The 24,975-nt window shown below is 50.9% G+C and overlaps 1 protein-coding gene across 6 annotated transcripts in view; it reads left to right on the plus strand.

Moving 5' to 3' along the window:
* The window catches only part of CABP1 (calcium binding protein 1), an 87,006-nt gene extending 62,349 nt beyond the window's left edge, over positions 1 to 24,657 (plus strand). For 2 of the 6 annotated variants that reach the window (XM_074008062.1, XM_045366082.2), the window contains exons 2-6: positions 16,492 to 16,522; positions 16,793 to 16,936; positions 17,330 to 17,439; positions 17,670 to 17,817; positions 24,208 to 24,657. In XM_074008062.1, the coding sequence (XP_073864163.1) occupies positions 16,492 to 16,522; positions 16,793 to 16,936; positions 17,330 to 17,439; positions 17,670 to 17,817; positions 24,208 to 24,233 (459 nt within the window). In that variant the 3' untranslated portion in view covers positions 24,234 to 24,657. Of the gene's footprint in view, positions 1 to 7,010; positions 7,415 to 12,361; positions 12,930 to 16,491; positions 16,523 to 16,792; positions 16,937 to 17,329; positions 17,440 to 17,669; positions 17,818 to 24,207 lie in introns of those variants that run through there. The other 4 variants (XM_065524891.1, XM_065524890.1, XM_065524892.1 and 1 more) reach the window with 4 other exon arrangements.
* Positions 24,658 to 24,975: the final 318 nt, after the last annotated feature.

Below are 24,975 nucleotides of genomic sequence, written 5' to 3' on the forward strand. Positions count from 1 at the left end.
TCACCTGAGTCAGGAGGAGCTGGAAGTTCCCATCAAATATTTACTACCTCCCTCTGGAAGCTCTTGCGTCTCAGAGCTGCGGGCTTTTACTTTAAAGCCCAGCACATTCAGTTTGGGCTTCCATTTGACACCTCCAAGTCACCTACGTGAGCCACAACAACAAACCCAGGCTGGGACTTTTATGTCAGAGCCTCCAGTCTCCTGTGACAGAGAGGAATTAATCTTTTCTTCCCTTTTCTCTGAATTGAGATTTCGGTCCTTAGAGGTAGGGTCAGAAGCAAGAGAAGGCAGATGGGGTTCTGAATACAGAAACTTTTAGTTAAGATCTGCTTAGGACAAAATACAGCCCTGGGGAAGTATAATTTTCATGTCTCCCCAAGTTTCATTTGTTTTTAACTTAACTGAATTGCTTAACCTCATTAAGTCTATTTCTTTTTTAAAAAATATTTTTTATAATAGAGACAGGGTCACACTGTTTTGCCCGGGCAGTCTGGAACTCTTGGGCTCAGGTGATCCACCTGTCTCAGCCTCCCAAAGTGCTGGGATGACAGGCATGAGCCACCATGTCTGGCCGAGTCTATTTCTTTACCTGCAACGTAGGGATCATCAGGGTGCCTAGGAGATTAAATGAGACATGGAGAGATAGAGAGAGCTTGGCTCAGGCCTGGCACGGAGCCCTTGCTAACTCTGTCAGTGTTAGTTATTATTCTTGTTGTTGTTGTTGTTGATTAACTACCAAGGCCTTCTTCCTTTTCATTTGTAATAACCTCAGAGAGCCAGGGTTCAGAATGACGCTGAAGGCATCAAGATGAATTCCTACCTTAAAGGAAACAGGGATGAAAACTCTCCCAGTGATCTCATAGAGCATCCTTATTGCATATGCATGGCGACAGCATGGTTTTGAGGCTAAGGCATGGAATGGTGGCTTGGGAGATAGCAGAGATGCAAGTTCTAATCCTGGCTCTGTCACTTTCAATCTCTGTGACCTTGGGCATGTTATTTTCTCTCTGTGGTCTTGGTTTCTTCATCCAGGAATGAGATTGACAAAAACTGCTTTGCAGTTATTAGGAGGCTTACACAAGATTAAGGATATCAAATGCCTGACTCATAGTGGGTGCTGGATAAAGGGCAGCTTCCATTAATGTTATTGCTGTTATTAATAGGGTAATTGAATGAGGGCCTGTGTAAGGTACTTTGAAAGCTGATTCTGAGCCAGGTGAGGACGGCTATTAAGGGAAGGAGCTGAATGTCAAAGGATCTTCCCTACTCCCGCTTTGTGGCCGGCTAAGGACATGCCACCCAGCTGCCTAGAGAAGATGTGATGTCAGAAATTAGCTCGGCAGAGGCATGATGACATGGGGCTTTGGGTCTTGGAAGAGTATTTTAAGAAACAGGCTTTCTGATCCTTACCCTGAGCTTGAGAAGAAACATGCCTTGTGGAGGAGGCAAATGTGGATAAAACCCACAGCTTTGTCCCATCTTTTCCATTTTTCCAGCTGTAGAAACATGTCTCCTAATACAGATAAGCTATCCTTGTTCCCATACTGCTTTGCACATAGCAGGATCACAGTATTTAATGAATGAATGAATGAGAGAATGAATGGTATCACCAGCCTCTGGACTTCAGAGGCTTCCTTAGTTCCTGTGGTTGGTTTGTTTGTTTATTTTGAGACACAGTCTCACTCTGTCACTCCAGGCTGGAGTGCAGTGGTGTGATCTTGGCTCACTGCAACCTCCATTTCCAAGATTAAAGTCATTCACGTGCTTCAACTTCTTGAACAGCTGGAATTACAGGTGCCTGCTGCCACACCTGGCTAATTTTTGTATTTTTAATAGAGATGGGGTTTCACCATGTTGGCCAGGCTGGTCTTGAGGTGACCTCAAATGATCCACCCGCCTCAACCTCCCAAAGTGCTGGGATTAGAGGCGTGAGCTACCGTGCCTGGTCAGTTCCCGTGGTTTAGATGGGGAGAGAGGCCATGGTGGTTTTGTTCATGGGTGTAATTGCACTAAGCCTATGTTCCTAAGATAGGGCTGTGTCTATTCCTCACTCCTGCTCCAGTCACGTGTCTCCCTCCTTCTCTCTGAGACCGCTTGGAGCCCCTATAGCCTTTCTCCGGGTCCTGGGGAGAGGCAAAGTGAAGGTCAGCTTGTGGTTAGCATCAGTCATAGGTGATAGGAGTGGCTTGGAGTCAGTTCAGTGAGAGTCCTCCAGGAGGTGGACCTTTGCCTCCAGCTGTTTTTGAGAGGCAACAATCGCACTTGAGGCCTCAGTCTAGAGCCCACTGAACAGTGGACAAAGTACCTTCTTATCTTCACAGCTACCTGTGAAGGTTAGCATCATCAACCCCCACCCCGCCCCCACCACCACAATTTTAGAAATGAGGAAGGGTTGGCCAGGCACGGTGGCTCACACCTGTAATCCCAGCACTTTGGGAGGCCGAGGCGGGTGGATCACTTGAGGTCAGGAGTTTGAGACTAGCCTGGCCAACACAGTGAGACCCGTCTCTACTAAAAATACAAAAATTAGCTGGGTGTGGTGGCGGACGCCTGTAACCCTAGCTACTTGGGAGGCTGAGGCATGAGAATTGCTTGAACCCAGGAGGTGGAGTTTGCAGTGAGCTGAGATTGTGCACTCCAGCCTGGGTGACAGAGGAAGACTGTCTGGAAAAAAAAAAAAAAAGAAATGAGGAAGGCTGAAGAGAGAGGAAGTGACTTGTCCAAAGGCCATATAGTAAGTACATGGCAGGGCCAGGTGTAGTGGCTCACATCTGTAATTGTAGCACTTTGGGAGGCCAAGTCAGGAGGATCGCTTGAGCCCAAGAGCTTGAGGCTGCAGTGAACTACGATTGCACCACTGTACTCCAGCCACAGTGACAGAGCGAGACCCTGTCTCTTAAAATAAGTCAATAAGTAGGTGGCAGGACTGTGCTGAGAACTGTGGTCTGCTTGTCTCCAAAAATACCTGCCTGTTCTGTATGTGCCATGCTGCTTTGGTGGGAAGTCATATAAGTGTGTTCCCTGTTCCTCAGAAGCATCTGAAAGCACCTCTCATGTTACAGTCCAGCTTTCCCTGAGTGTCTTGGTACCGGGCTGTCATCCAAGTTCAAATGCTGGTGATAGAACTGACCAGGGCCAAAGGCCAGCCTCCCTTCTAATCAGGAATAATCAGCAATGAGTTTATCCTTCTCATCCCTCTGATCCTATTATTCCATTCTAGCACTCAAAGTAGGGCTTCCGGAGGCCCAAGGGCGGCTGCCACAGTGGATAGAGATGGGAGGTGGGGGCATACAACATGCTTCACTCCTTATAGGAAGCCCCCACCGTTCAGCCTTTTGTGTTTTTTGTTTTGTTTTGTTTTGTTTTTAAGAGACAAGGTCTTGCTCTGTCACCCAGGCTGGAGTGCAGGATACAATCATAGCTCACTGCAGCCTCAAACTCCTGGGCTCAAGTGATCCTCCTGCCCCAGCTTCCTGAGTATCTATGACTAGGGGCACAGCCGCCATGCCTGGCTAATTTTAAAATTTTTAATAGAGATGGGGTCTTGCTATGTTGCCCAGGCTGGTCTTGAACTCCTGGCCTCAAATGATCCTCCCACCTCAGCCTCTCGAAGTGCTGGTATTACAGGCATAAGCTGCCATACCCAGTTGTTCAGCCCTTTTAAAATTTCCTACTGAAGGCTGAGCCATCTGTCCCTCCTGTCTACCTGCCCAGCTCAAGTTAGCTTAAGTAAGCTTTAAAGCACATCGAAATCCCTGGATTCCTTGCTATCCTCAAACCTCAAACTAGTATCAGCTCCTGCACCTGCCTCCAAAGCAGGATGGGATTTCTTCAAAGTGTGTGATTTTTTTCATAGGGGCATGGTTTTGCCAGCTCCTGTCTTCTTTTTGCAAGGACAGAGGCAAATCCCCAGGTCGACAAGTGGGTGCTATGCCCGAACTGGCCTGCAGGGGGCAGTAACCACCAGATTTGACTGAGTTGATGCCCTGCTGAACAAATGGATGCCACACTTGGTCCTTTAAGACCAATGCTGGGCAGGGGAAGAGGGTGCTTTCTAGATGCTTGGCACGGTGCCAAGCCCTTTGCATGTATTATCTCATTAGCTCCTCACAAGAGCCCTGTGGGAGGTGCTATTAGAATCCCTATTTTATAAATGAAGAAACTGAAGCCGAGAAAGATCAACATGTCCTCTAGGCCACACGGTTACTAAGCAGCAGACAAGATTTTTTTTTTTTTTTTTTAAATAGAGACGAGGTCTCACTATGTTGTCCAGGCTGGTCTCGAACTCCTGGGCTTAATGATCTTCCCGCCTTGGCCTCCAAGGATTACAGATGTGAGCCACTATGCCTGGCTGGAGTGCAATGACATGATCTTGGCTCACTGCAGTCTCCGCCTCCCGGGTTCAAGGGATTCTCCTGCCTCAGCCTCCCGAGTAACGGGGACTGCAGGCACCTGCCACCACGCCCAGCTAACTTTTTTTTTTTTTTAGTAGAGACAAGGTTTCACCATGTTGGGCAGGCTGGCCTCAAACTCCTGACTTCAGGTGATCCACCTGCCTATGCCTCCCAAAGTTCTGGGATTACAGGCATGAGCCACCACGCCCCGCCCCAAGCTCTTAGCCTCCACATCAGTGCTTCCCAACACCGGCTACAAGTTAGAATTACCTGGGAGTACTAAGCAACACCAATGTCCAGTGCCCATCAAAGACAGAATTAAGTCAGAATTTCTGGGGAAGCTCCCCAGTCATGCCAGTCTACAGCCAGCATTGAGAATCTCTGCTTTACACTGTGCTGTTTTGGCCTTTATATATATCCACCCATTCACACCTGGACCTTAACCTGAGCGTCCCTCTGAGGTCCCTAGTGAGCACTATTGTTTCAAAGGAGCCTACATATGGTCTATTCTCTAGATTTTGCCTGCAAGTCTTTCCTGATCCCCTAGACTCAGACAGATTCCCCTCATTCACATTCTCAGAGTTTTGGTGTTTTCCCTTCATAGCATTTATCTGAAATGTAATCAGATAACTGTGTCCCAGCTCTAATATCTCCTGCCCACCTGCTAGAACGTAAGCGTCCTGAAATCAGGAACTGTGTTTCTCTTATCCCCCCACAACGTTCCCAGAGCCAAGCACGGCACCTGACATTTCTCCATTGGACAAGTGATACTTCTTTCTTCCATGTAAATAATTACTGATCCAGTAGCTATTCGGTGTCTCACACTTTCCCATGTATGCTATATAAGCAAGCTAGGGAAGGCCCCATTTTCCAGTGGAGGAAACTGAAGTTCAGGAATGGGAGGCAGCCACCACCCAGTCAGAAGCTGGCAGTGCTGGGCGCCGGGGCTCCCGCCTAGAATCCCAGCACTTTGGGAGGCCAAGGCAGGTGGATCACCTGAGGTCAGGAGTTCAAGAGCAGACTGTCCAACGTGGCAAAACCCCGTCTCTACTATAAATACAAAAATTAGCCAGGCATGATGGTGTGTGCCTGTAATCCCAGCTACTCAGGAGGCTGAGCCAGAAGAATCGCTTGAACCCAGGAGGCAGAGGTTGCAGTGAACCGAGATTGCGGCACTGCACTCCAGCCTGGGCAACAGAGCAAGGCACTGTCATTAAAAAAAAAAAAAAAAAGATAAGCTGGCAGAGCCAGACTCAATCCTAGGCCTCCCTGTCCTTCCCATTCATCGGAGTCTGCTGACCCCTGCTTGAGTCTGCTTCCTTCATGCTGTTTCCAGGAGACACGCATCATCACCCTCTTTTCTGTTCTTTAGTCATCAATACCCGCCCCCCAGTCTCCTCCTCCTCCATCTCCCCCTCCAGAGGTTTGGCCCAAACAAGGCTGCTGAGTAACTCCCCTGATTAAACCATTGCGTGGCTCTCAGCAGCCGCACTGGGGAGGTCAAGGAGTCATCCAGGGACCTCCTTCCCAGCTCCCTAGGAGTGAGCACCCTCTGGGCAGCGCCCCCACCCATCTTCCTAACAGGAGTTCTGAGCAGCCACCCCACACGGGACAAAAGTTCCTGGAAAAGGAGATTCTCCGGGCTGAAAACTGAGCTAGCGTGCAAGAATCGGCTGCATCGGGGGCCTGGGAGGAGTTCGGCTTCCAGTCTATCTCTGGTGCCCCCTGCTGGAGAAAGCTGGGTGCAGGAAACAGGGATGCTTGCACTCGGGGAATCTGGCTGGGGCTGTAGGTCTCAAACAGGACATCTGAGGAGTGAGATGAATTCATATCAAAACCGACCCTGAAGGGACGAGGAAGAGCCAGTCACCTAAAAAGCTCCAGCTGTGTGACCTCGAAGAGCGCTTCGTAAAGGGCTTCTTCTCTGCTCGGCACCCCAAGGAAGCTGGGGAGAAGTCTTTGCTCTGGATGAGGCAGGGGGCGAGAAGGAGGAGGTTCAGAGACCTTTTGTTCATGCCCTCTCTGCCTGCGCTGCCTCCGTCGTGCTCCCCTCAGCACCATCTCCTGGTTTCCTTTGGGTCGGAGATATTGCACACAGAGCAGAAGGATCTGATCTGACTGTTGGCTCATCTGCACTGCCAGCCCCCGAGCCTCGTCCCATTTCAGTGACAAGGCAAGTGTGAAAAATGGAGCATGATGGAGACGTCACCAGACCTCCCAGGCTCCGGACTGGAGCCGCAGCTCTCAATGCAGCTGGAATTGCCAGGGGCAGTGAGTGCTTGTCCAGCTTACTGCTCTTTGGAAGGGGCATACATCTCCCTGAGTGCTTGTGTGTGCATGCATGTGTGTGTGTGTGTTTGTGCGCATATGTGTGTGTGTGCATGCACGTGTGTGTGTGCGCGCATACAAGGCTGGGAGCTGTGCGGCAGGCACCCTGGCTTCGGGGACCCAAACTAGCCAGCTTCCCTTTCTGGGCCTGCTGGCCTAATTCCCAGCCGCAGCTGCCATTCTGGGCCCCCCCTCTCTGAGGCCATCTCCCTGCAGATTTGGCAGCGGGGAAAGGAGGGGCCGAGAGAAGGGGAGAGAACCAGAGAGAGGACTGAGTGCTAATCTGATGTAGATGATCCGGCAGCCTTCTCCAGCTTGGCTGCCCTCTGCCATCAGCTCTCCAGGTGATTTTCCCTGTGCCCTGCACTCTCCCCTTCTGCTTTCATCTCCTTAAGAAAGTGCCCAGAGAGTTAAACCCACACACAAACACACACAATCCACCCCCCCAAAAAAAAAATCAGAGAGCAGGAGCAGGCAGACGAGTAAGAGAGCACGCGCGCAAGAGAGGGCTCACATCCGTCCTGGAGGAAGAACGGCACAGACGGAGGGAGGCTGGGGTTGGCAGAGACTGGGACAGAAGTCCCTCAGCCCCCCAGGAGCCTCCTTCATGGACCCGGGAATCCCAAGAGGGGCTGCCTCAACTTAGGATGGGCAACTGTGTCAAGTCTCCACTGAGAAATCTCTCAAGGAAGGTATGTTTCTGGAGTTTCCAAGATCTGGGGCTGGGGATTGGGGGTGTCTTACCATCTGTCCCAGAGGTTGGGGACAGAAAGGGTGGCTGGAGCTTGCTACCCTTCCCAGGGGTTCTGTCCAGGGCTGCCTCCCTGCTCCTACCCCGGACACCCTCCTGCTGCCGTTTTCTGTGTCCAGGCTTTGGGCATGGGGGTGAGGGTGAAACTGTGTTTGGGAATTTATACAAGGCTTGGGAAAGAAACTGTGTAACTTTGGGGTTTCTGGGGTGTAAAATGAAAAGGGTGGAACCTTAAGATGTCAGTGAACTTGACTGGCACCTTAGTCATTCAAGGGACTGGCCAAGTTCCTTAAAACTGGCGAAATCTGAAGACCCTTCCCAGCAGCAAGGCCAGGGACTCATTCATGTCCTTTGAGGGTCTGTGAGCCTCTCTGATGACCTCTAAGCCTTCAGAATTGTGGATTTTGAAGTAGATCTCATTGCTACTGAAAGGAACCAAACAGAGTATATCCCCTTCTGCCCCAGTGATTCTTGAGTTAAGTCAGAGCATCTCAAACAGGACCCGAGTGGTTTTAGGGCCCAGGAGTTTTTCCATTAAGAAGGAGGCTGCCTGGGCGATGTGTTGAGCAGGGGTTGTATATAAGTCACTTTCTGTAGTGGCTTTATCGCTCATACACTTGGAATTTTTTTTTTTTTTTGCAAAAATTCCTTTTAGAAAGAAAATGATCATCTCTAAAGCATCTTTCATGCAAGGCTGGGTTTGCACCTATAGGGTTTTGGGTTAGGTGGGCTCTGCCTATTTTTCTAGCCCTCTGTAGCCAGGCCATAGAAGAGACTCAGATATTATTTAAAGGAAGAGGGAATGATGGGGTGGTTTTCTTCCAATTCTTCCATTTTCCAGAAAAGGAACTTCAATGACATTCAGAGGGAGGGGTTAAGTGACTTACCTGTGGCCTTGGGTGAGCTATTGGCGTCTCTATCCCCAACCCCATCCTATCTCGGTCAGTTTAACAGCCTCTCAATTTAGGACATTTTGGGCTTTTCTGCTTGTCGTCTTCCTCATTTGGCTAAGCTGCTCACATCAAATTCCTTCTAATCTTTGCTGCTCCTTGGATCCTTCCAAGGGCTTGTTGTTTCTTCCATGCACACCTCCCCCATAATCTGGTGTCTTCTTGGGGGAGCCTTCTGCATCGGAAGTGGCCTCCGCGCTGTTCCAGAGAAGCAGAAAGTGATCCGAATTAGCCCTTGTAATAGGTTCCATCCAGAGCCTGAGGAAGTGAACTTAAGAACAAGAATCATTCTTCTGTCCCCCCCATCCTCCCTTACACAACAATGTGCTTAAGAGTCAGACTACACAGGCCTCCTCTTTCTGGCCATGTGACCTTAGACAAATTACTTAACCTCTCTGTTCCTCGATTCCCTTGTCCATCCATCAGTTGGGCACACTAATATCCACTTCTTAAAGTGATTCTGAAAATGAAATAAAGTTCTGTGCACAGTGGCTGGCCTATAATAGTCAATAAATGTTAGTATTCTTGTTATCATAATCATAATTGTTCCACTCTGGGTTTTAGAGAAGAGGGATGGAGGAGAAACAGGAAATAGGAGAGATTTTCAGTCCATAGAGAAAAAGAGAAAAAAACTTACTGCATTCAATTTCATGTTTCTATCATATTCTTAATAATTGCTTTTTTTTTTCCTAAATATCTACAACATACCTAATGCCTGTTATCTCATTTTCTCTTTTCCACTACATAGTCATTTTGGCTATTTTATAGAGAAAGAAGCTGGACTCAGAGATAGAGCCTTCCTAAGGTTACACAGTCGATAGGAAGCAGAGCTGGGATTTAAACCCTAGTCTGTATAAAATCAGAGCTGGCATTTTATTTTTATGTTTTCCTCTACGAGAGGCTGCCTCTCTCTTTCCCCTGCTGTCAGAAATGTTATTCATAGATTTCTGGATCTGACCTTAGAAGTCATCTAGTCCAAATTCCCACTCAGTGCATCAGTCCCCTCCCCGCTCACCAGGCTCTCCCTCATTCAGCTTCTCCTTGAAGACCTTCATTCAGCGAGAGGGAGCTTTGACGTACATACTCTTGGCCAGCTTGTGTTATTAGAAAGCTGTCAGGTCATGAGGCACGCTTGCCCCTCCTGTTGCTATGCCACACTTAGGAGACGTCATCTTGGTGCCAGGAGAAATTGTCTGTCCATGGGCCACTGCCCACTTGGCTTCCTGAGCCGTATTTGGGGAACTGGAAATGGTGAGAGGCAGCCTGCACCAGGCTCAGAGCTGGGCAGGACCAGGCTGTCAGGTGCCATCATTGGCGAGAGATGAATTGCAGCCTCTGGGGCAACTTGGTGCCAGGCAGTATTATGATCAAGAGATGCAGTGGAAATTCCCCAGCCACCACTGCTCCATTCTTCATGGGAGCAAATTCCTCTCCATCCTTCTCATTTCTTCCTGATTGGCAGATGCTCCCCCACTTCCTTTGCAGCCAGAAGTAAATGCCTTCTGGCACCCAATATCTCTTAAATTACATCACTACCACCACCATCATCATCACCATCATTGCCATCACTATGGCAACTCTATTTATTCACCTCCTCTTGCCATGCCCTAGCCACCATGCGGAGCACTTGATGTGTATAACTCATTTACTTGTCACAGGAATCCTGTGACTAGTCATGATCGTCTCCCACGGTATGGAGAAGGAAACTGGAGCACAGAGAGGTGAAATGACCTGCCCAAGGTCACACAGCAAGCAAGTGGCAGAGCCAGAATTTGTCCCTAAGACTGTTTGAGCCCAAAGCCAGCAGACTAAACTGCCTTTTAAAGTTTTTGTTTGTTTGTTTTGTTTGTTTTGAGATGGAGTCTCACTCGGTCGCCCAAGCTGGAGTGCAGTGGTGCATCTCGGTTCACTGAAACCTCCACCTCCTGGGTTCAGTGATTCTCCTGCCTCAGCCTCCCAAGTAGCTGGGATTATAGGCGCCCGCCACCACACCCAGCTAATTTTTGTATTTTTAGTAGAGATGGGGTTTCACCATGTTGGCAGGCTGGTCTTGAACTCCTAACCTCAGGTGATCCACCCGCCTCGGCCTCCCAAAGTGCTGGGATGACAGGCGTGAGCCGCCGCGCCCGGCCTGCCTCTCGGAGTTCTGTGCCACCTGCTGCCTCCCCACCTTCCTGGGTTATGCCATCTCTGAGCCAAGTGCAGAAGATTAAGCCAGAAACAAAAATGCTGACTCTCTGCAGACACCTGAGACTGGTTCCTGGGTTCAGCCAGTCACTGTCATCTCAGGCATGCTTTGATCCACTATCCCAGACGGGAAGGTCTCTTGTTCTGCCTCGCTCTAGTCTTGTCTTGCTCTAGTCTAGGTCCCAGAAGTCTGAGTGAGTGAAGCCGAGGCTCTGAATCACAACTGTTTGGGATATCAAACCGGGGGGGGCCCTCGGCCTGTCTGACATCCCTTAAGTTCTGGGATCACCTAAAATGGACATTTATGGCACTCATCGAACTTGGCCCTGGGACTGAGTTCCTTCACCTCCAGCCTGAGAAGCTGCTTCCCCTTTGAGGAACCAGAATACTGCACCACCCTCTCTAGGCCTGGAAGGGGCTTAGGAAGATGGAAGGGAGCCTCGGTCTGTAGCCCCACAGGGCTTTGGGGAGAGGAAGCAGAGAGGACATGGTGGGCAGGGGCTTGTTCTGCGTCTCGGCCTGGAAGGACAGGCTGCCCCTAGGTTTTGGGATGTTCTCCTAGGCAGGGCCTTCTTTGCCTTGGAGGAATCTGGCTGCAAGTAGAATGCAGTAGGATGGAAGGATAGGGTGCGCAGACCTGCAGTTCTCAGACAAAGACAGCCCTCAGGGTTTCAGCTCCCGTCGCTCCTTGGGAAGGTCCTACTCTAGCCAAATCCCCCCACACTGAAGGAAGTTATGCCGGCTCCAGGCTGAAGGCAGAGTGCAGGAGCTGGATTCTGGAGAGGCACTGGGCATCCCGGGAGGTCGGGGCGAACTGAATGTTGTGTCTGGATGCTGCTGTTGTCCTAAGGGGAAGGTCTGTGGGCAGTGCTGACTTTTTATAGCTGCATGGGAACCTTCAGGGCGGAGGACCGGCTGGTCAGGGCCTGGGAGCACAGCTATATTAGGTAAGCAGAGAAGGCCCCTGCCTTAGCCTCTAGAGGTCCGGCACTCTGGGCCAGGCAGGGAGCCAGGGAAGGCGGGAGGGAGGAAAAGAACTGGTGGATGGCAGAGAATATCTAGTCTTGAAATCACAAACTGGGTGGAATCCTACCTACAGCTGTGCCTTGTGTGGCCCACCCGGTGCTTTAAATCAGATCTGGTTACACTGGGCTGGAGTTAAGTAGTGCTACCTCTTCAGAGGTGGCACCATCTCAGGCTAGGTGCAGTGGCTGATGCCTGTAATCCCAGCACTTTGGGAGGCTGAAGCAGGAGGATCACCTGAGGTCAGGAGTTTGAGACCAGCCTGGCCAACATGGTGAAATCTCATGTCTACTGAAAATACAAAAAAAAATTAGCCAGTATGGTGGCGAGTGCCTGTAAACCTAGCTACTCGGGAGGCTGAGGCAGGAGAATCACTTGAATCTGGGAGTCAGAGGTTGCAGTGAGCCGAGATCACACCACTGCACTCCAGCCTGGGTGACAGAGTGCACTAGCCACCAAAAAAGAAAAAATAAAGGAGGGGGCACCGTCTCCACTTTGCCCCAGTCCCCCCCCTCACACCCTGCCTGCTTCATTTATGTCAGCAATGGCACCTGCGTGTGCAATCTCCGGTCTGGCAGACCAGCCGAGCCTGGTCTCCATGCTGCCAGCTCCGATTGCCCTCACAGTCTTCCAGCGGGGATCTGGCTGGGGTAGGGCAAGTCCGTTTGGGAGCTGGGAGGAATGACTTAGCCCTGGAGATTGATTGAACTGGGATGTTGGGAGCATTTTGGAAAAGGATGTTGTTTCACTAGGCTCTGAGTGAACACTTGCCATTGATGAGAATAGAAGCCCCCCGCTGCTCCTGTCTCTTCATGCACATGGGTGTGTGAGTCTGTGCATATGTGTGTGCCTGTGTGTGTGTGTTTGTGCACGTGCGCATGTGCCACACAGAGGCCATCACACTCAGCTCTCGCCGGAACCACCATTTCTGTCAAGGATTGGAGACTCCGTCTGTTGGACCGATTTGATGCCTGTGCATGCTCAGGGCTCTCTGAGCCCCACTCCTTGACTCTCAGGGTCCCCTCTTGCGGAAAGCCCCTCCCGGGACCAGGAGCCAGGCTGGGCAGGGAGGTGACAACCTGCCTCTCTTTTGCATTTGCTTGGTGTTGGCTGAAGATGTGCCAGGAGGAACAGACCAGCTACATGGTGGTGCAGACGAGCGAGGAGGGGCTGGCGGCCGACACCGAGCTCCCAGGACCGCTCCTGATGCTGGCCCAGAACTGCGCAGTCATGCACAACCTGCTGGGCCCTGCCTGCATTTTCCTGCGCAAGGGCTTCGCTGAGAACAGGCAGCCTGTACGTAAGTTGGCCCAGTGGAGCCCGCTGAACTCGGCTTCACAGGGCGTGAGGAGGTGCTGGGAAGAAGAAGGAGTCTATACAGAGCTCACACCCCCAACTTGTGAATCTGATCCCCAGAGTTTTCCACTCATGGCTACAAAGTGCTGGTGAGTCCATATCCACCAGCAGAATCATAATAATAAAAAGAATATCAGATACATTGTTACGAGCACTTACTAGGTGAGCCCTGTGCCTAGTGTGTTGGCGGACTGCCTCATTTAAGCCTCAGAGCAACTCTAAGGGGTAGGTGCTTTTATCGTCCCCATTTTACAGATGAGAAAACTGACTTGGGCTGGGCACAGTGGCTCACACCTGTAATCCCAGCACTTTGGGAGGCCTAGGTGGGTGGATCACTTGAGGTCAGGAGTTTGAGACCAGCCTGGCCAACATGGTGAAAGCCCATCTCTACTAAAATACAAAAATTAGCTGGGCGTGGTGGTGCATGCCTGTAATCCCAACTACTCGGGAGGCTGAGGCAGGAGAATCGCTTGAACCCAGGAGGCAGAGGTTGCAGTGAGCCAAGATCGCGCCACTGCACTCCAGCCTGGGCAGCACAGTGAGACTCCATCAAAAAACAAAAGAAAGAAAGAGAAAGAAAACCAACTTGCAGAGGTCACATCCTCAAGGTAACAGCTTGGTGGTGGTAGAGGTAGGGTTCACACTTGGATAGTCTGACTCAAGAACCTCTAGTGCTCCTAACGACAACTCTGTATGCGTGGCACTATCCGGTAGAACTTTCTACAATGATGGAAATATTCTAAATTCCGCGCTGTCTGATACAGTAGCCACTAGCCACATGTGGCTATTGACCACTTGAAATGTGGCTAGTGCAACTAAGGAACTGAATTATGGATTTTATGTTATTCTTACTCAAATTTACATAGCCACATGTGGCTAGCGGCTACTGAATTGGCCAGCTTTCTACAAGTAGCTAAATAGTTCAAAGAGAGGAGAGGACTAATGAGGATGTTATAGAGGTAAATATTTGTAGGTTGCATTTATTGAATGCCACATGCTAAACATTTTAATAGCTTGTCTCACTGAATGCACACTAAGGCCCTGTGAGGTGGGAAATGGTATTAACCCATTTTACAGATGAGGAAACTGTGGCTCAAACAACAGAGTGACCTGCCTGAGGAAGCAGATCTGAGCTTCATACTCAGGTCTGTCTGCCTCTAGGGCCCAAGGGTGTCCCCCCAACCACATCAATTGGGGAGAAATGCATGTTCCCGCACCGTATTCCCACCTGACCCTGAGTTGCTGCACGTGATCTTCCTGGCACATTAGTGGGCATCCCTGGCTCTACTCCAGGGCAGAGAACACACATTGCTACTGCTGTGCCCGGGGAGTGTGATCCGAGGACCAGCCGTCAGTGCTCAGCAGACCAGCTCTGGTGGCGGGCACAGCCCGTGAAGGGGCACCCAGCTTTGCTGCCCCCTGGGCTCTGGGTGTACAGGAGGAACGGAAGGGGCTGCGATGGAGTCAGCAATGCCTGTTCCTCCTGAGTCCTGCAGAACTGGGCCCTGGAGAAGTGGGAGGCTGCTTAAAGCCCGATGCGTGGGGTCCTCGGGGGTGTGCTCTGCACGTATGTGTACACACGTGCTTACTCGCTCACTTTCACTGACTGCTGGGATGACCCGTTGCACAAAACATCCTTTTTGGATGGTTTTTCCAACACATATGGGTTTGTGTTGGAATGACTGCGACCTACCCTTGAGCCAGGCACCATGACCAGCTTTTTTGTTTGTTTGTTTTTGAGACAGAGTCTGACTCTCTTGCCCAGGCTGAAGTTCAGTGGTACAATCTTGGCTCACTGCAATCTCCGCCTCCCAGGCTCAAGTGATTCTCCTGCCTCAGCCTCCCGAGTAGCTGGGACAACAGGCATGCACCACCATGCTTGGCTAACTAAAACAGGTGTTTTTTTTTTTTGTAGAGATGAGGTCTCACTATATCGCCCAGGCTGGTCTCGAACTCCTGGTTTCAAGTGATCCTCTTGCCTTGGCCTCCCAAAGTGCTAGGATTACAGGCGTGGGCCACCGTGCCTGGCCCATGGCGAACTTTATAGGCGAACGTCCATGCAGTCATCTCAGAGACACGCCTCCCTTCGGGTGACTCCTACCCCCGGCCTGGCGGAGCTGGGAGCTTGCAGTCTGCTCCCTCCAAGGTCACACACACTCTCAACGCTGTCCTGCCACACAGAGCCACCTCTGAGCTCTTGGTCCTATGCACCTGGTTGTCCCATGAGATGTGACTCAGCAGCCCTTCCCTTTCTAGATGATCTGCAGATTTTCTGGTGTTGTCTTTTGTCCTGGGGCCAGTTTGGAGTGACTGTCTCCACCCACCCTGGCCCCATTGGCTGGAACGTCCTGCATGCACAGTGGAGGTGCCACACGCTCACTATGGCATGCCCGCATGTCTGTGTTCACGAGAGGTATGCCCACAGCTGTGCGAGCCTCTTCAGGATGGGCACACCTGCCTGGTGTTCTCCCTGCCCAAAGGCAGAGAGCTGCAACACGGGGGAGGCTGGACGCTGAAGGCCACTTTTAGAGTGTACTAACCAGGTCCAACTGGGCACCTGTACCCATTTCATGCCCGTCTGTCTCCCTCCTGGGCAGGCCTGGGACAACTGGCACCTCACCAACCTGAGCTTCTTCCAGGCCTGCTCCTCGGAGGTGTCTCTGCCACCTGTTCTGACGCCTGGATTCGGGGTTGCCTTGATTGCCCAGGAGACCTGGGCACTACTTGAGGTTGGAGACATGTGCTTTTTGGACCCTGGCTGCAGCCAGAAGCACTGGTGGCCCCTGGGGTCCTATATGGTGTCCTGTGACAGGGCAACGTATAGGGATGGGGCTCAAATTGGAGAAGGTGGGGCAGTGCCTGGGAAGCAGGCACAGCCCCATTCTGCTGCCACGTCTCCTCCTGATTCCTCCCTGTCCTCCTACCCCCACTTCAGGATGGCCCGGCCTTCTCTCCCCTCCGGCGCCTCATCTGTTGTCTTGCAGCCTCTGTCGCCCTGCTCTTCCTGTTTCATTGGGTGGTGCTCTCTTCTCCCTGTTGTGGCCTCCCTGGACCCTGTTTTATTTGCAGGTTTTTGCCACCAGACCAACTCTGTTCCCTGACTCATTCTTTTTTTTTTTTTTTTTTTTTTGGAGACAGGGTCTCACTCTGTTGCCCAGGGTGACAGAGTGCCATGGTACCATCACAGCTCACTACAGCCTCAAACTCCTGCTTATCCATTCTTGTATCTGGAACAAGGGGCTGGAGGCACAGAGGTTCTGTGCCCAGGCTGGTGGGGCTGGTGGCTCCTTGGGAATCTCTTGTTAGCGGTCCAGGAGCTTCCATGTCTAAGCAAGATGTGGGGCTTTCTTTTCCCCTCAAGGATCCGATCCAGGCACACTTCTGCTGCATCCTCGTCACCTCCTACCCAGTGCCTGCTGCCAGTTGGATGGCCCCCAGGTTAGATATTTTGTGACTTCCAGGTCCCTTGTCGCGGCTAATAGGACATGTTCTTTTGTTTCAGGATAGATCACTGCGACCAGAGGAAATCGAAGGTAAAACTTGGCCCCTTGGGGGAAAGGACTGCCTAACCCTCCATGAAGGTGTGGGAAGGGAGGTTGATGGGAAGAGAGGCCCCTGGGAACGGGCTATCTTCTGTGAAACCAGCTGCTGAAGGTGTGCACAGAAGGCAAGAGAAATACCCCAGCATCCTGGGAAGCTCCTGGGCCCCTCTTTCCACGCTGGTGGGCCTTTGGGCTGCCTTTGCCCACAGAGGATCTGCAGGTCCTACCCCCAATGACATCCACCTTTGCTCACTTCCCCAGAGCTCCGAGAGGCCTTCAGAGAATTCGACAAGGACAAGGATGGCTACATCAACTGCCGGGACCTGGGCAACTGCATGCGCACCATGGGCTACATGCCCACTGAGATGGAGCTCATCGAACTGTCCCAGCAGATCAACATGAACCGTGAGTCCCTCTACCAGGCACCTGTGTCCCTTCCGGTCCTCACCCTTGCTGTCCTCTGCAGTCAGACAGGACTGGCTTCAAATTCTGCATCCACCTCTTTCCAGCTCTGTGATCTGGGGCCAACGACTTACCCTCTCTGAGCCTCAGTTTCCTCACCTGTAAAATGAGGGCCGAATTGGAGGAGTGGAGCCCAGAAAGTAGATTAGGGAATATCTGTAAAACAGCCCAGTAACTGGCTCACAGGAAGAACTGAACAGAGGGCTCCTGTTATTATTAAGTTTTTCTCTGTCTGATGAGCAGTTCAAGGAGGGGTTGCCCATTCTGTCAGTTGTCTACTTGGAGACAGGGAATGGGTATTATCGGGGATGACCTAGCCCTTTCCTCTTTTTCCAGTGGGTGGCCACGTAGATTTTGATGACTTCGTGGAGCTAATGGGGCCTAAACTCCTGGCAGAGACAGCAGATATGATTGGTGTAAAGGAACTGCGAGATGCTTTCCGAGAGGTAACGGGCAGAGGCAGGCAGGCATGGGGGCAGCTATTGGAATCTTATCTGCAGGATAAATACTTCAAAAGAAGCCTGAGCCCCAAGTCCCAGATCAGGGGAGGGAGCTTGGGCAGAGAAAGGTCTCTGGTAAAGGGGGAAATGACACTGGAGAAGGAGCTCAACTTTGGGGCCTGATGCTGCCAATCGCCATGTTGGGGCGACCTCTCCTTCCTTCCTGCCTTCTCTAGTTTGACACCAATGGTGATGGGGAAATAAGCACCAGTGAGTTGCGAGAGGCGATGAGGAAGCTCCTGGGCCATCAGGTGGGACACCGAGACATAGAGGAAATTATCCGAGATGTGGACCTCAATGGGGATGGACGAGTGGACTTTGAAGGTAGGTGGGGCTTGAAAGTGGGAGAGAAGCAAGCCAGCAGTGGCCATCCGTGGAGCCCTCCGATTGTGTATCCATCATGTAACCTATCAATCCACTCTAACTTTCCAACCCCCAGCCCTTTCATCCTCCTATCCCTCCACCCACGCCCCGCTCTAATCCACCTCCCATTCCTTCCCCATGCATCTCTTCATGCATCTATCCATCCATCCTCTATCCATCCTCTACCTTTCCATTCATCTGTCCATTTATCCATCCATTCATCTACCTATCTATCCATCTGTCCATCATCCATCCATCCATTTATCTACCCATCTATCCATCCATCCATCCTCCACTTATCCATCCATCTGTCCATTTATCCATCCATCCATTCATCTACCTATCTATCTGTCCATCATCCATCCATCCATTTATCCATTCATCCATCCATTCATCCATCCATCCATCTATCCATCCATCCATCCATCCATTTGTCTACGTATCTATCCATCTGTCCATCCATCCATCCATCCATCCATCCATCCATCCATCTATCCATCCATCTGTCCATCCATCCATCCATCCATCCATCCATCCATCCATCCATCCATCTATCCATCCATCTGTCCATCCATTCATCTACCTATTCATCTATCTGTCCATCTTTCCATATCTGTCTCTCTGTCTCTCCATCTTTTCTTTTTTTTGTTTTTTTTGAGACAGAGTCTTGCTCTGTCACCAGGCTGGAGTGCAGTGGCACCATCTTGGCTCACTGCAACCTCTGCCTCCTGGGTTCAAGCGATTCTCCTGCCTCAGCCTCCCAAGTAGCTGGGACCACAGGTGCACGCCGCCATGCCCGGCTAATTTTTGTTTTTAATTTTTTTGTATTTTAGTAGAGGCGGGGTTTCACCATGTTGCCCAGGCTGGTCTCGAACTCCTGAGCTCAAGCAATTCACCCGCCTCGGCCTCCCAAAGTGCTAGGATTATAGGCATAAGCCACCGTGCCCAGCCCTATCTCTCCATCTTTTCATCCGTTTATCTTCTTATCTGTCCAGATGCCTATTTATCCATTCCTCCATCTCTAAACAATCATTCCTTCAGGCCTGTAATCCCAGCACTTTGGGAGGCCGAGGCGGGCGGATCACAAGGTCAGGAGATCGAGACCACGGTGAAACCCCGTCTCTACTAAAAATACAAAAAATTAGCCAGGCGCGGTTGTGGGCGCCTGTAATCCCAGCTACTTGGGAGGCTGAGGCAGGAGAATGGCGTGAACCCGGGAGGCGGAGCTTGCAGTGAGCCGAGATCGCGCCACTGCACTCCAGCCTGGGCGACAGAGCGAGACTCCGTCTCAAAAAAAAAAAAAAAAAAAAAAAACAATCATTCCTGTAGCCATTTATCCATGCATTTATCTGTCCATTCATGCATCTATTAATTCTTCTCTACATTCATCCATGAATCTATCCACATATTCATCTACTCATATCGATCTCTCTATGCATTCGTACTTCCATACTTCCATTCACACATTCACGTGCATATACTTCTACCCATACTTGCATTGATCTACGCATCTATCTGTTCTGCCATTTCCCCATCTATATCCAGCTACTCATCCATTCACCCATCCCTGTGTCCATCTGCACCCATCCTTCTCTGTCCATTTATCTGTCTACCCACTCATGCATCCATCCACAGTAGGTGTTTTCTGAACATTATGTTCCTCAACTTAACACTCAGGCTCCCTAAAATCTGACCACAGCTCACCTCCCCAGCCGCAACTCACAGTCCTTCATTCGCACTCCACCAAAATACCTGTGACCAGTGAACCTGCTAGGGTCTCTCTTGAATACTCTGATTTTTTTGGCAGGAGGGCCTTTTTTTTTTTTTTTTTTTTTTTTAGACAGAGTCTCACTCTGTTGCCCAGGCTGGAATGCAGTGGCAGGATGTTGGCTCACTGCAAACTGCATCTCCCGGATTCAAGTGATTCTCCTGCTTCAACCTCCCAAGTAACTGGGATTACAGGCTCCCACCACCATGCCCAGCTAATTTTTGTATTTTTAGTTGAGACGGGGTGTCACCGTGTTGACCAGGCTAGTCTTGAACTCCTGACCTCAAGTGATCCACCCACCTCAGCCTTCCAAAGTGCTGGGATTACAGGCATGAGCCACCGTGCCTGGCCACCAGGAGAGCTTTTATCCTGTTCTTTACCTGGGCTAAGTTCTGTTAGCCCAAGGGACATTCTTCATGACCCGACAGTGGGACTCCTTCCTCTAGCACTTTCCCTGGTTCCTCAAACTGAACTTCCTCTTTTCCGGGTTTTCACAGCACTTCAGACTCACCTGTTCTTCACACGGACCCCTAACTGCTGGTTAGAGTTGTCTTCCCAACTGACTCTGAACTTTGAAAGAAGAACCCAATTTTTTAAATATCTGCATTTCCTGCGTAACACAGCTAGTGTTCAGTAAAAGCTTATTTATTTATTTATTATTTTAAGACAGGTCTTGCTCTGTCACCCAGGCTGGAGTGCAGTGGCATAATCGTGGCTCACTGCAATCTCTGCCTCCCGGGTTCAAGTGATTTTGTGCCTCAGCCTCCCGAGTAGCTGGGACTATAGGTGCCCACCACCATGCTCGGCTAATTTTTTGTATTTTTAGTAGAGACAGGGTTTCACCATGTTGGCCAGGCTGGTCTCGAACTCCTGGCCTCAAGTGATCCACCCGCCTTGGCCTCCCAAAGTGCTGGGATTATAGGCATGAGGCACAGCACCCAGTCTCAAAGGCTTTCTTTTTAAAGAATCAATAATAATCATAATAGTTATCATTTACTGTACACTTATGTGCAGTCATTGTACTAAGTAGCTTTACACATACTATTACATTTAATTATCACAGTGACCCTATGGGTTGCATTATTATTATTATTATTATTATTATTTTTTTTTTTTTTTTTTTTTTGAGACGGAGTCTCGCTCTGTCGCCCAGCCCAGGCTGGAGTGCAGTGGCGCGATCTCGGCTCACTGCAAGCTCCGCCTCCCGGGTTCACGCCATTCTCCTGCCTCAGCCTCCCGAGTAGCTGGGACTACAGGCGCCCACAACCGCGCCCGGCTAATTTTTTGTATTTTTAGTAGAGACGGGGTTTCACCATGGTCTCGATCTCCTGACCTTGTGATCCGCCCGCCTCGGCCTCCCAAAGTGCTGGGATTACAGGCGTGAGCCACCGCGCCCGGCCTGGGTTGCATTATTATAACCTCGTGTTACAGATGAGGAAACTGAGGCTCAGAGAAGTAATAGAACTAGCTCAAGATTGCCCGCCTATTAAGAGGCAGAGCTGGGGCACAGCCCCAGGCCTGAAATCACAGCAGAATGCAGTCTTGTGCATGACACCATGCGAGGCACTAGGGGATACAGGGAAAGGGTAAAATGGTGACTCTGCGCGCCAGGAACTTGCATGCTGAGCAGAAAGACAAGAGAAGCATGTGCCAGAGATTGTGAGTGTCCAGAACACAAAGGTTGGGAGGTTTTCTCTCAGGAGCAGTCAGCCTTCAAGGCCGGGGAGCGTGGATAGTTGGATAGAAGGCCTTATTGTCACCAGATCGGAAAATCTCAGGTCTCCCTGTATCCAGGTAGTGCCCACCACAGATGATAGCCTTGCTCTTGAAAGCCTGGCATCCCCCATTCATCCTACGAAGATGCATTGTAAATCTGCTGTGTGCTAAGATCTGGTCTCTGCCTCAAAGAACCCAAGCCCAGCAAGAAAACCAGAGAAAACAATAGCATAATTCATGTGTGCTGGGAGAAACACAGGGGGCTGCGATAGAGGGGGCACCTGTGCCAGGCTGCAGAGAGGGATTAGGGAAGGCTTCCTGGAGGAGGTTATAAACAATCAGAGCCCCCCAAAATGAGAAGAGCCATCAGGTGAGAGGGAAGGGCAGGTATTTACCCAAATGAGTTGAAAACCTATATCCACACAAGTCTGTACGTAGATGCTTATAGCAGCTTTATTCATAATTGTCCAAACTTGGAAACAACCAAGGTGTCCTTTCAGTAAGTGATGGATAAATAAACTGTGGTACATCCAGACAATGGGATATTGCTCAGTGCTAAAAAGAGATGAGCTAGGCCGGGTGCGGTGGCTCATGCCTGGAATTTCAGCACTATGGGAGGCCGAGGCGGGCAGATCACTTGATGCCAGGAGTTTGAGACTAGCCTGACCAACATGGTGAAACCCTGTCTCTATTAAAAATACAAAAAAATTAGCTGGGTGTGGTGGCACGCACCTGTAATCCCAGCTACTTGGGAGGCTGAGACACAGAATCACTTGAACCTGGGAGGCAGAGGTTATAGTAAGCTGAGATGGCACCACTGCACTCCAGCCTGGGCGACAGAGCAAGGCTCTGTCTCAAAAAAAAAAAAAAAAAAAAAGAGAGAGAGAGAGAGAGAGAGAGAGATGAGCTATCTAGCCATGAAAAGATGTGGTGAAGAGGGGACACAAATGCATATTACTAAGTGAAAAACCAATCTGAAAACACTGCATACTATATGATTTCGTCTATATGCCATTCTGGAAAAGGCAAAACTATGGAGTCAGTAAAAAGATCAGTGGTTGCAAGGGGTTAGAGGGAGGGAGGGATGAATAGGCAGAGCAGAGAGGATTTTTAGGGCAGTGAAACTATTCTGTATGAGGCCAGGTACAGTGGCTCATGCCTGTAATCCTAGCATTTTGGGAGGCCGAGGCAGGAGGATCACTTGAGGTCAGGAGTTTGAGACCAGCTTGGGCAACATGGCAAAACCCTGTCTTTACTAAATACACAAAAACAAAATTAGCCAAGCGTGGTGGCGTATGCCTGTAGCCCCAGCTACCTGGAGAGTTGAGGCGGCAGGATTGCTTGAGCCTGGGAGGTCGAGGCTATAGTGAGCCGAGATTGTGCCACTGTACTCCAGCCTGGGTGACAAAGTGAGACCCTGTCTCAAAAATAAATAAAAAGAAAAAGAAACGATTCTGTAAGATACAACAGCAGAGGATGCATGTCATTATACGTTTGTCCGAACTCATAGAATGTGCATCGCCAGCAGTGAACCCTGATGTAAACTGTGGTCTCCGGGTGATAGCGATGTGCCGGCGTAGGTCGCTCAGTTATAACAAATGCACCCTCTGTGTGGAATGTGGTCGGGGTGGGAGGCTATGTATATGTGGAGACAGGGGTTGCAGACAAAAATCTCCATACTTTCTACTCCATTTGGCTGTAAACCTAAAATTGCCCTTAAAAAGAGAGGCAGGCGCGGTGGCTCACGCCTGTAATCCCAGCACCTTGGGAGGCCGAGGCGGGCGGATCACGAGGTCAGGAGATCGAGACCATCCTGGCTAACACGGTGAAACCCCGTCTCTACTAAAAATACAAAAAATTAGCCGGGCGTGGTGGCGGGCGCCTGTAGTCCCAGCTACTCGGCAGGCTGAGGCAGGAGAATGGCGTGAACCCAGAAGGCGGAGCTTGCAGTGAGCCGAGATCACGCCACTGCACTCCAGCCTGGGCAACAGAGCAAGACTCCGTCTCAAAAAAAAAAAAAAAAAGAGAAAGAGAGAGAGAGAGAAAGGGCTGAGCACGGTGGCCACACCTGTCATCCCAGCACTTTGGGAGGCCAAGGCAGGAGGATTTCTAGAGCCCTGGAGTTTGACGTTACAGTGAGCTATAATCATGCCACTGCGCTCCAGCCTGGGCGACAGGCGAGACTCTGTCTCTACATTTAAAAAAAAAAAAAGAAGAAGAAGAAGAAGAAGGGAGGGGGTACAAGTTGGGCTTTCAGAAAAGCTGAGAGGAGACCAGCCTGGCCAACATGGTGAAACCCTGTCTCTACTAAAAGTACAAAAATTAGCCCAATGTGGTAGTGCACAGCTGTAGTCCCAGCTACTCCGGAGGCTGAGGCAGTAGCATCGCTTGAACCCAGGAGGTGGAGGCTTAAGTGAGCTGAGATTGCATCACTGCACTCCAGCCTGGGTGACAGAGTGAGACTCCATCTCAAAAAAAAAAAAAAATGCTGAGAGGTGAGAGAGAGAGAGCGAGCGAGCCAGCTGCATTGAGGGGCCGAAAAGATCTGCGTAGTTGGAGCACATAGGTTGGGAGTTAGCCCGAGAGATATGGCTGGAGATGTCAGCTAGGGCCAGATCAGGGAGGGCCATGAGGCTGTCAGGAGATTGGAGATTTTCCAGTGGAGAGCCGTGGGACGTTTCCGCAGGGGTCAGATCCGCACATTCGAACCCTCTAGCTGGCTGCTGTGTGGATGGATTGGAGGGGGCGGAATGGATGGGGGACCAGCACAGAGTTGGGGCAGTGGCAATGGGGAGGGGTCTGAAGGCAGCACCCTGGGGAGGCCTTTGGCTGCTGCTTGCTCCCCAGCTGCTCCTCTACCCTTCCAGAGTTTGTCCGGATGATGTCCCGCTGAGGCCGCGGGGGCCCCTCCAGGACTGCCAAGCTCCCAATGGCGGGGCGAAGAGGAGCCAGAGCTTGCCTCACCCGCCGTAGCCGCCGAGAGCCCAGGATGTATTGGCGGATGGGGCCTGCCTGCACCCCGGGGAGGCGCCCACCCCGGACCCCCACCCCTCCGCACTGTGAAAGACTCACTCCTGCAACTGGAAAGCGGGGGCGCCCGCCGACGAGGAGGCCACCGTGCCAAGCCGGCAGAGGTCATGCCAGGCGCCAAGGGCCATGTGCCCAGCTGCTGCTGGCTGGGTGGGCCAGGGAGCCCGCCAGCAGATCCCACACAGCATGTCCGCCCCAGGGCAAAGCCTCCCACCTTCGCTCTGCGCCCCTCCCAGCTCGCCTCAGCCCTGTTATCTCAGAACCAATAAAAATATTTCCAAGAGCAAGACTGCCGTGATGGTCTTTCCTCCTTGGGCCTGGTTAGATGACCCTCATGTTTCCTGAGCACCAACTGCATACCCAGAACCAGCTGTCCTGAGCACCAACTGCATACCCAGAACCAGCTGAGCATTTCTGCATTTGGCATTTTCTATTTGTTTGTTTATTTCAAAAGGAAGTCAGATGAGGGTTCTTTTGACCTTCCTGTGTTTTCTGTTTTGAGACAGGGTTTAGCTCTGTCACCTGGGCTGGAGTGCAGTGGCGTGATCTCGGCTCACTGTAACCTCCACTTCCCAGGTTCAAGCGATTCTCCTGCCTCAGCCTCC

Source organism: Macaca fascicularis, chromosome 11 (genome assembly GCF_037993035.2).
Source record: "Macaca fascicularis isolate 582-1 chromosome 11, T2T-MFA8v1.1".
NCBI classification, from domain to species: Eukaryota; Metazoa; Chordata; class Mammalia; order Primates; family Cercopithecidae; genus Macaca; species Macaca fascicularis.